Source organism: Strix aluco, chromosome 19 (genome assembly GCF_031877795.1).
Source record: "Strix aluco isolate bStrAlu1 chromosome 19, bStrAlu1.hap1, whole genome shotgun sequence".
Classification (NCBI taxonomy): Eukaryota; Metazoa; Chordata; class Aves; order Strigiformes; family Strigidae; genus Strix; species Strix aluco.
Window position 1 is genome coordinate 10,410,126 of NC_133949.1, and position 12,016 is coordinate 10,422,141.

At 43.7% G+C, this 12,016-nt stretch overlaps 1 protein-coding gene across 6 annotated transcripts in view; it reads right to left on the bottom strand.

Annotated features, from left to right (window-relative positions):
* The window catches only part of MYO1C (myosin IC), a 58,447-nt gene that overhangs the window by 25,695 nt on the left and 20,736 nt on the right, over positions 1 to 12,016 (bottom strand). For 2 of the 6 annotated variants that reach the window (XM_074844899.1, XM_074844897.1), the window contains exon 1: positions 5,444 to 5,608. The exons of the other annotated variants lie outside the window; for them this stretch is intronic. In XM_074844899.1, the coding sequence (XP_074701000.1) occupies positions 5,444 to 5,461 (18 nt within the window). In that variant the 5' untranslated portion in view covers positions 5,462 to 5,608. Of the gene's footprint in view, positions 1 to 5,443; positions 5,609 to 12,016 lie in introns of those variants that run through there. 6 annotated transcript variants of the gene reach the window in all.

Here is a 12,016-nt window from a genome sequence, read left to right on the forward strand (position 1 = left end):
TGAATCACCTTCCCATGGGATCAAGGTGGGTGTCAGATGCAGGGCAAGGAGGAAGGGGAGCACAGGTGCCCTTCTGACAGTACCAGGTAGTTAGGTTAGCTCAGCCACGTGCAACACTGCCTGCAGGAATCAAAAGGAGGACCAGGCTAAGGATCCCAACCTTTATAGGATATACCATGCTAACACCATACCCAGCACAGGCTGCAAACAGGGAATTACAAAAATCTGAGCAATCTCCATCTGATCTTGGTGCTCTGTGGGCTCCGGAGTGCCCATCTCTTCTCTCAAACTGGCCTTTCATCCCATACTAAAATCACTGTCCCAATGGTCACTCCTGCTTTAGAAAATACAAGCTGACTTTTGCCACTGCGTTTCTCAAACCCACCCCGAGGTACAGTTCCAGGGGACTCATTCCCACACTATTTTAACCCACTCCTTGCTTTTAATCTCTTCTCCAGAGCTGTCAGCACAACAGTGGCTCACTGCCAGGGAAGGAAAAGCCGTCACTCCTGAATGGCGGGGACCAAGCCAGTGCAATTACCAAAGCAGTACTACTTCCACATGCCTTTTTCTTCTGTGTGATTAAATTTTGGGAAAGACTTTCAGCTGGTGTAAATCGGTGCTGCTGAATGCAGCCAGCAGAGCCAGGTTTACCTTGGCGGAGGTTCCAGCCGTCCTTTGTATTCATACAACAGAGTCAACACCACCAGAAAATACCCTTTCACAAACAGCTCCTGGGAGTACAAAAGCACTCAAGACTATACCAAAGAGTTTCCTAAACTGAACTAGTAAGTCTCTCACATGTCATTGTGAAGGTGTAAACAAATCTTTTTCTTTTAAACAATGCTAAATGCCAAAGTATGATAAAGACCTTCCTCTATTTAGGACCTGGAGATCTAATACACCTCAGAAATGAAAGCCAAGACCTTTTACTCTGCACAACAAAATCTGAAGTACTTGAGAGACTCAGTCTGAGCACATCGGGGAAATTTTCTTTTGTGATGGACGGCGGAGGGCAACTCTAACATGAGCACAGGAGTTCAGGGCTGATGTGAACTGAGCAAGAAACTCCTGTCAAGTGCTTTGTCCATCGGCTGGTCTACGGCTGTGCAATACCCAGCAGCCCAACAGGTGTGTAGGAAGGAGTCTTTTACACCAAAATGTCCCAGCCTTGATTTTCCCAGCAGGGTACACCTGAGCAGTCAGGGTTGGCACAGCAATTCCAGACACACAAGCACTGCCAACTGCTGAGAGAACAGGCAGCACCTGGCAGCTCAGGCAACTCCCTCCTTCCTGGAGCATCCATGAGTGATGCACATGGAAGCACCAGGAGCTCTCAAAGTGAATGGTATCATACAGCTCAGGGAAGCTTTATAACCATCTGATTTAGAAAGAAGAGTCACACAATGTAAACAAGATTTCTGCTCCTACATCTAAAAATGTCTGTTTTAATATTTTCCACTGACAACGCATTTTTACAAATTAGCTAGTGTCCATTCCATAGACCAGGAGACATGCAGTAAAACGACCGCAGGAAGCGGGTGCTGTATGGAAAGAGGCAGGCATCTTTATCTCAGTATCAAGTAAAAGATGATTGATCTGGGGCTTCCAGAAATAGTTACAAAGCCGGGAACGGAAGAACAGGCAAGAACCAAATGTGAGTGGGAAGGGGAATTCAGATTAGATTCTGGAAGACAATAAGAAGTCTGAACCAAGAACGAACTTCTTGTGGGGAGGCGGCAGTTAAAGCACATTTGTCTCCTGGATAGTATGACATGCTTCACTGCCATGCCAAAGCTGCAGGAAGGAAAAAAAAAAAAAAAAAAAAATCCTCTGATTTCTACTCCACTCTACAGCCTGAGAGAGGGTTTGGACACAGCATGGGCTAGACAGCAGAGCAGACAAAAATCAACAATTTTATCCAGAGCCTCAATTCCTGAGGTGCGGAATGGGATAGCTCTTCTTTCCTTTTACACAGAGAAAGCAATAATGAAAACAACTGAGGTGGACCTGGACCAAGGGATCTTAGTCAAGCACTTGCCGCCTGCCAGCGAATCCCTGACAGACTGAAGTGCAGCACTTGGGATCCTCCTCCCTTTAGCCACACTGGAAGTTAGCTGCACATTTTGGAGACAGAAAACTCTGTTCACAGCTGGGTTGGAAAGAGGGTTTCCTGAGAGGCAGCTCCGTATCTCACATAAAAATCCTCTGCAACTAACCACATGGATTTATTTGCACTTTCTGAAGCCATCTGAGCTCAGACAATAATTTATATGGCCCAAATCTCATGTATTGGACTTGTTTAATGAAAAAATGTAGTAACTTTTATTCTGCTTCTAATTATGTAAGCCCAATGAAGACTGCAGTATTTCCCACAAGGTGCTAAGCTGTTCTAAACTGACAACTTGAGAAAAATCAGAACTCTCAGATCAAATGGGATCAAAACCAGTTAACAACTCTGATGACACAGACTAGTAGAGTTAAAGGGAGCAACTTCAACTTGCAAATAAAGTTACCATGTTAGCAGCTGCCACTCAAGGACCATTTATAGCAGAATCAGTTTTTATTCTTGCTTCTTTTCGAGCAATACATTGCCAACAAAGGAATGTCTGGAGTCAGGGAGCGCTTGTCCATGCTCAGAAACTGGTTCTCCCTCTCTGATACTTCCCTCCCAGTCCTAAAACTATGTTGAATGGTTTTAACTATACACTATTCAATAAATGATATTAAGGAGAGAGAATTGCCTCTTCCTTGACTAATGTCTGTAAACAATTTATTTTGAAGTCTTCCATATTTTAAGTAGGGACAAACCAGAATACCTTTTAAAACATAAAATAATCAGAAATACAGGGTAACCACGCTTATTCTGCTCTCAAAAAGATTTGCTATGTCCCACTAGCAAACTGCCTAGAAGTTAAAAGCACTGCCTCCCTCACTTTTCAAGCTACAGAACCATTTAATCTCCCACCCTAAAATGCAAAGCAGAATGGGAAATATGAGCAATGTATCACACTGTGTGCATTATTTTAAGTATCTATTAATGCATGTAGGTCGTGGGGAGTTAGAACTGTGAAAGCAAAAATTTAATCTTTTGAAAAACAATAATGCAGGGTGTGGATGTTGCTGCAATTAATTGCGACTCTCAGTATATTAATCAATGACATTTGACACTTGCAACATTTAGAACAGTAAGAATCAGTATCTAGAGGAGCTCAAATGTAAATTAGAAATGCAAATTACAATGGACCAGAAACCAGAGAAAGGCATAGAGATTTGCATAGCAAGCAGGCAATATAATTTGTTCAATGTTTATAACATCATTATATTTTCTAGACTTCTTTTTGGGGGGGGGATTAGGAAAAAAAAAAAAAGAAGCAATTACTAGTGAAAAGAAAAAAGTAATTATAAGAACTGATTTGAAGGAGAAGAAAAATGTTTAGACCAAAGAGGGGATGCTGATACTTCAATCACCAAGCTAAATATAAAATAGCAGTAAGAAAAATGAACTAAGCAAACCAGAAAGATCACCAAGGCTGGAAAAGTAAATACACTGAATTTCTATATTTAGTGAGCTGACATTTTTGCTCCTGAGCAGATGAGACAAGCTGTTGCTCATTAAAAGATGTTGCTGATCACAGCACACATAGCAATACTACCTGTGACCTCAGGTCACAGCCCTGGGCATCCCACAGTAGCTTCAGAAGACAAACAGATGGCATGGAAAGCAAAAACCCAGATCACTGCCCTTCCAAGGAAGTTTTGCCATTGACTTCCATATCAGACCGAGCAGGTGAGAGGGGAGCAGAAACTAAAACACTGCCCTACAGCTAAGAACCACGTCACGGAGTCGCCCTCCCCGCGTGCAGCAGCGGGGCGCTGACCCTGCGCCCTTGTTCACTGCTCTGGTAAGGGCTGCAGTGTTCCCCTCTAAATGTACACATCCCTTCGCCTCTACGGCGGGTCTCGCACTGTTACTCTTGCAGCACCCTGCCCTTCCCCACACCATACCTTCCCACCTTCTCCGCTGCATTCCACACGCCCCACACAACCATTTCAGAGCATTAGGTCTTTCAAAGATAGTAAAACTTTCCAAACAGAACAAGCACCCCAGTGCATTCTCAGGGCATGTGAAGGGCACTTCCACACCCACATGTTCTCTTGGAGAATATCAAGCACCACCCTAGACAACATCACTGCTTATCATGCTCACATGTATCACATTCAAAACCCTTTCTCTACATCCACTGCTGTACAGAGGTTTGTGGGCTTCTACAGTCCTCCGTGCCAATAGAAATCCAAGCATAAGCCTCTCGAGCACTATCTCCTCTACCTTCAAATGTGCTGCCGCAGGGAGGGACTAGACAGGTCCTCCAGAAGCTCTGTGCCTCCCTTCATCACTAAGACCCTTTCTCAGACAGTGGAAAACACTAGACTATTCAGGAAAACATGCAAGGATCTCTAGATTGAGCAGGTATGGGATACTCCAGCCTCATGCTAAATCTTCAACAGTCAGAGAACTGCTTAAATCTACAGACATGACGTTTTCAATCCTCCTCTTCCTAAATTTGGTAAGTTTACCAATTAAAGCCTTGAACATTCTTATCCAGTCAAAAGCCCACATACACTTTTTTATAACATTCCCTCAATTCTTGACCTCCACATCTTCCAGTGTCAGTGAATTCCACAGCCCCAATTACATATTGTATGAAAATAATCTTTGCATCTCTTTAGCAACTTTTAATTTAGCTGAATGTCCCTCTTCCCGTGTTACAACACAGAAAAAGGGAGCTCACGATCTGCCTTCTCTGTGGCACTACTGTTTGGGTTTTTTTCCTCCTCTCTTACTCATCTTTTTCCAGGTAACAATCCTAGTCTTCTCAATCTTTTTGCCACATACTCATTTTTCTAAGCTCTCGGTAGTTGTCCCGCAATGCAGTACACAGTCCCAGGCTTTCTGGTTGCTGCTAAAACACGGACAAAGTTTTGCTGAAGTAAATACACCCTGGAGAAACTGAGTGGCCGAGTCCTCAAGCAGGTATTTCCTGCTGTTGCCCGGGGTGGCAGTCACAGGGGAAGCAGCCCATGTCCCTAGGAAGGACACAAGCAGAGCCCAGCACCAGTACGCTTCACATCCTTACGACCCTTCCACCCAAGCAAAAGCTCCACCTTTCCTTCTCCCCTAAGGCAGAGCACGGCTTTCCCCTCTCTCTTCCCACCTCCTCAACTCCCACCTTGGCTCCCTCCTCAAAACATGTATTTCCTGGGTTTTTTTAATCCTATTTCAACCCCTTTCACGTAACTTTCCAATGAAGGGGTCTTACGCCAAGCAGGCTGAAGCATTTCACCTTCCCGCTGAAACCTTGACAATTCACCTCCCTTCTTCTCAGACTTAGATACACATCTGAAAGCTGCAAAACCACCCAAACAGTTGAATAAATCTTACCGCGCCTCTGAACTTCATTTCTGCCTCCTGCCAGCTCCCGCAGCACTTGCAGAGACTTAGTTTACGCTGCTGCAAAAAGCAGGAATCTGAGGACAAGTTCTCTCTTCTGTCAGTTGCTCTTTTTTTTTTTTTTCCACGACATTTTCGGTGCAGTCAGAACTCCCTCCCTCCCACCAGCTCCTACTGGAGCATCCTGGAGAGGGCGTTTTCCGAGGAGAGGGAGAGGAACTCTCCTCCCCTCCCAGAGCCGCGCACACATCATGAGAGGTAGTGCATGAGAAAACAAGTCAGCTGTCCTCTGCCTGCAGCCAGCCCTGCTGCCCAATGACAGGGAAAAACGGAAAGAAAAGTCATCACAGGCACTGGAAAACCTGGTGCAGAGCCCAACACGCAAAACCACAGCAAACAGGACAGGAAGCAATACGCTCCATTATGGCAAGTTTTGTACTGAAACAGCTGCAGCAGCATCAAGAGGGCTCCCCAAACCCACTCCCAACTCACCCCAACCACAGCAAAATTTTTTTACAATTACACTTGTAATCCCACTCTCAGCAAATCAAAGGACCACGAAGAGCCCAGGGGTAAGATGTAGTTTGCCCTGTCTGCCCTTGCAAGGACTCAGCATATTGGTTCAGCAGTATTTTATTCCAGAAACATTTTGAGACACCCACCCTGAAAACACCCACTCTGTATGGAGGTCCCCGAGGTCCTTATCACAAAATAACCTGCCCTACCAAGTAAGACTCTTCCTAGTGGGACACAGTCAAGCCACTGTTGCCCTTAGTCTCCAGCCCTTGCAAACAGAAGTAGCATGTTTAGTCATCTCTGGGGCCATATGGGTTTGGCCTCACACGAAGAATTTAATGGCCATAGCTACACCAAGAGTGTGAAAAACCACCACCCCTCAGAGATAGGGGCGTTCTGACCAAAATCACAATGTATATGCAGCCTTCACTAGCATTAGGTGGAAAGTGAAAGGACAAGAGGCAATGGACACAAGCTGGAAGGGAAATTCCAATGAGACATTAAGGAAATTTTTTTCACAATGAGTACTGTCAAATACTGGAACAGGGGCCCCAAATTGTGAAACTCCATCCTTGCAGTTATTCAAGACTCAACCAGACGATGCCTGAGCAACCTGATCTAAATTGGCCCTGCCTGGAAGCAGGGTTGGACCAGAGATCTCCACAGGTCCCTTCCAACCTAAAACTACTCTGTGATTCTACTAATTATTTTGCTCCTCAATGGTCTAAGCTATGTGTCCATCCTAAAATGAATTACAGGTATAGCAAATAAAGCTACAGATCTGTTACAGATAGCACACTGCCCTGGCACAAGGCCCGGTCAAAGTATACCACCCTTCAAGTGTTCCAGGTCCCAAGTTGTTCACACTATGAGCATACAAAGCTGCTGCCTGGCGGGTGCCCAGGAGGCCAGGCAGAGCCCTGAAGGAGATGAGTTCTGCCCTGAACTGGAGAACCTTCCATTTCCAAGCAACAATGACTAAAAAATTAGTCAGCCATTTGATCTGACTCACAGCAGTTAATGAAGATGATGGGCTCTGTCTGCAAGTCTCCCAACACCGATGACAGCAATCTGCACAAAGCATGTCGCCACCCATTTCTCCTTTATGCCACCCTCCTAACGGACCTCTCCAAGTGATCTCCGATATGGGACTCCACAATTCGCCGAGAGCACGGCAAATGGCTAGAAACTGGAGGTTTATCCACAGCGTACAAGGCCCTGCCCACCCACATAAGGCAAAACACCTAACTTGCACCTGCAGTTGCAGTTAGGAGGTCTCAAACTTGATCTAACACTACGAACTCACCAGCTGAATTTTCAGAGGTCGTTCGCTCTAAACGCATGCAGCCACATCTGCACTGAGCAAACATCAGCCTGAGCCAACCACCACCTAATTTTCCACAAGAACCTTATCAACATTAACAGGAACGTATCTTTCCAGCTGTGCATCATCTTCTGAAAAGAGACTGATGTAGACTCTCTTGTATCTGTTCAAATACTTCTGAAATTTAGGTAATCATACTGTATATCACCTGTCACCACCAGTTCACTACCACACACAGGTAAACAGAGGTGGCAAACTGAATATTACCCTTTTGTCATCATAAAACTCTTGGAGGATATTATTTTTCTTTTCTTAAGTGGGAAAGGCTTTTATCGTGACCATAGGGTAAGAGAAGAAGGCAAAAACCAAACCAATTCTCTTTCTCTAAGGGCCAAAGAGCCTTTTTAAATGTATTAGTCTCAGATCAGATATGACTGTAACACCCCAGGCAGCATGCAGCACTACTGAGTAAGCCCTACTCTACATATCTGCCCAGAACCAACATTTAAAAGCATCTCAATTGTTGGAATCCATTTAAAGTGGTCCCTCGTGGCAGTCATCAACCAAGTTGTGCAGTGCCAAAAGGCAGGTTCTCTAACCATTGAACACGCAGAGCCATGAAATCGTTCCCAAGCTTCACAGCTGGTATTTCATGACTGGCACTATCTGGAGTCAGCTCTACTTAAAGAGGGTTGTTGTGTTTTGTTTTTTTCTTATCAAAATGCATACTTTTCAAATTCTATTACAGAAAGGGTAAAGTCAAGCTTTAAAACAAAAAGATTTAAATCAAAAAGCTACTTGCTTTACTTGAAAGCTTTTTAAAGTAAAACAAGGCTGTGCATGGCCACTACTCAGATAGGAGGCTATTTAAAACCCAAGAAATGTAGCAGATGTTGTCAGTGGTTCAGTGCAGCACTCCTCTCTAATTAGCTCAGACCCACGGCACTGATCCCAGAGATCCTGCGCTGTGGTGGATGTCATTCGTCACAGCAGGAAGGTGCCAGCGGTTACAAGGAGTTGTGGTGAAGCTTGGATAACGCTTCTGAAGAGAGCTGTGGTGCCACCAGCTCTTCTGCCCTCATTAGATTCCATTTTGAAAATGATTCGTAGTACTTCTCAATTCTTGCACAACTACTTGGCATGATTTTTATTCACTTCTTATCGTGAACCAACTGAGGAGCTAGGCGAATTATTAACGGAGGCAGCCTCAGGACACATTTCAGAGGTGGGTTTAGCACTGGTCTGTTTCAGAGCACTGAAAGAAATAGAGAACACTCCAAAGCCCTGCTCGGTGCAGGAGCACAGGTAAGATCAAAGGCAATCTAAACTACATTTCCCAAACTGAGCCGCATTAGCCATTACTGAATCACAACAGCAAGCCCTGAGCCAGGAGTTTTCCAAGTATAATTGGGGCTGTAGCCTGGCAGCTCTGATCCTTCAGGAGGAGAATGTCAGGCCTCCATCATAATTTCTCAAGTCAGTCTAGTTGTAGTCAAACAACAGAGTCAATAACACTCATGTTACAATTTTAAGTTATGTATTAGCACCGAGTTATCTTAACAGCTTCACCTTTCCCCTAGTTTACACCTCCTAACACTCCTCAGAATACATCACTGAAAATGCCTTGTAAGAGGAGAATATCCAAGAGCCCAATATTCAGAAGTACATTTTTTTTCACACATTTCCCTTGGCTTTTTTATGCAGAAGAACCCTTTTATTTACTTTTTAAGTGGTAAGACCTTCACTCAAAATGTTTTTTTTCCTGTAGTCAAACTACTGCCCTGCTCTTGCTGGCAAGGAAAACCCTCCTGCGTGTGGGTTAGCTAAAATTGGGAGGGAAAAAAAAATAGTTGGAAAGCAGAGATAACCAACAAAATTTTGATTTAAAAGATCCTGATCCCGGACTATGAAGGTGATCAAACCAGGCTGTTCCTTTCCAGCAACAGAGCCCAGCTTTTGTCTGTGATTTCTGCTGAGGATGGCTGGCTAGGTCTGTATCACTACTACAGGCAACTACAGGCAGAGGTATGAATCAAGTTTTCCAGGCCTCACCAGTTAGAAGTGACTCATATAAACCCTGGATTAGAGCACTGGGATTGCTCTGTTCGTTGCTGATAAGCAGCTGACTCCCTGCATACAATTTCACATTCAAAGCAAGGGGACTGGAAACCTTTCCTGTCAGCCCTGCTCCGACAGGCTCACAGAGTAGTGCGTGACTTGCTAAGCTACACCTGCAAGCAGTGGCTTTACTGAAAAAAACCACCAACAAATTTGGAGTTTGGGCCCATGAAACCGGCATCAGCAAACAGTCTTCCCCTCTGCTGCGCAGATTCCACCGCACAACATAAACACAGAGGTAAGAGGTGCTGGCTTGGGTTTATGCTATTCAAAAATCAATGTGGATCACATCTACATTATTCCAAAAGCAAATGATATCAAGTTCATCTATCAATGCATATCTTTTTTCTGGATTTTTATAATATTCATTATTTCTGCCTTGCAAAAGAACTACAGAATAACACACATTCCATAATTAGAAAGCACTTGGCAAAGACACCATGGGAAACAAACCACCCTAAACAGGCCAGGAATTTGAAATCCCTTCCTCTTGCAGGTCAGAGGAACGTTTTAAAAAATAGAAATTTCTTTAACCTATCACGTGTCCTGCTGCCCAGACTATACTGATCTAAAACTGATTAAAATGCCTCGCATTCCTAAGACACCCTATAGCAGAAACTGGAGGTTCTGATGGACATTTGGCCCATTGATTAGGAAAAAAGCCCTGTTCCAGCAGAGGATAACATCTGACTGCATGATAACTGGATAAATGAATGCCCTGCCAAAGAAGCAACATTAAATACTGTAACAGGCTTGATAACAAGGCAGAACCTCTTCCCCATAGCATTAGCTCTGCTAAGAATTGTCTGGTTTCTACCCTCTTTTTGTTTGTACTAATGCATCTCCTCTTTCCCTGTGCAGAGGGTAGCCAGCTGTTCCCCAAACAAGTAGTTAGCAAGAGAAGCCTGGACACAGGACATTGGTCCCTGGAGACACAACATTCCTGATCAATTATGAAACCACAGACCTACAAAGGTTAAATCAAAAGCCCGTTATACTCACTCAAAAGGCGTCTCAAGATGGTAAAGTTCCTTAATTTTACTGCAGACTTCATGACATCATGAGTTCTCCAAATTCTCCGATTCTGTGTGAATGTGTTTGCACAATTATAGACAAAAGCCTAAAAACATGATAGGTGTGGCCAAAAGGGTTCAAAAACCAGAAGACAAAGAATATTTAAATTGTTATTTTGGATTCTAATTTATGCTTTGTAATGCCTAAAACTGTCAATACTGGTTTTGTTTGTTTCAAGGAAGCTTCAGTGAGAACACTAAACATGTCTTCTTCCCAAGCTCAGTCTTTCACAAATAAACGAGAATATTACAAAAAAATGGAGATGCACACCTCCCCTCGGACTCCTACGGTTTCTCTGTAAGTGCTATTCACTGTCTTGATACCTCTGATGATAGATGTGTTTGAGAGATGGCAGATTAAAAAGCACATATGCAGCGCTCGTATTTAGTTATGGCTCCCGCACACACACAATAATTCTGGGTCTATGACGTGAGTGAAAACCGAAACTGGGTTAATCTAACAAATTAAGATAAATTTTCCTTGTTGTTGCTCTCTGTTGAACCAGTGAAACAGAAATGGATGACTGGCTTTGACAGTGACCATCAGAACAAAGTCCCACTTTATAACTACCAGATGCCCTTAATATGATGCCGGTTTGTCTCATGCATGTGGCCACTCTCACTCCATCCCACCCGCACGCTGCCCTGTGTTACAGCTCTGTTGGTTGTTTTACAGGACGGCAAGACAGTCGCCTCTTCAGCTGATTTTACAAACACACTGCACCCATTCTGAATCCAGCAGTCATTGTTGAACTAACTTCAATGGCAAAGAGTTTAAAAACAACAGTTAATTCAGTTTGATTGCTTTGCCTTTACTTTGATACAATCGTTTTAAGCAGCTCCCCTGCAGAGTCCGTGGCAAGAACAAGAAGAGCCGTTTTGACAGAACTGTTAACACAAACAGCCTGACTCAGTTCAGCTGATGTGCATTCCTCCCAACTGACTTTCTAAACAGTCACTCCCAGTGGCAGGACCTACATCTTCCTTTTAAGGGGAAAAAATGTTTTCACAGGAAAAATTAAGTGTTCAAAGCCTGCGCGTATCTCAGTGCTTTCAGTGACCAAGCTCTCCTTCAAAAACACGTTCTCATTGCACGCAAAACAGAAACTTCTCCCTCCTTAATATAAATTTGTTCTTACTTTTTGACACAGCCATTAGTTTTATATCAATACCCTGGCAGACTTGGGTGAAACCTCCTATCTATCATACTATTTTTCACACAAGCCAACATGAAAAAGTGAATTGGTTTTCCAAAGCATTAGGATGACTAAATCTGAGAGATAAAAACATGGTTGAGAAAGAACAGGTAGAATTTACAGGTTGTAGACAATGCCTTACAGCTCACATTGGTGGCTGATAGTTCCTACTCCTTCAAATTTCTTTTCCTGCATTTCTGAAAAGAGGCTTAGTGTTAGAAAGGGATTAAGACTGGAAAGCATATCATAACAAAAACTTCTTGTTCTATCGACACTAGATAAGGAAAGAGTGAACACTGGTGCTTTGCCTGCATGTTAGATGAAGGAAACAGGATTT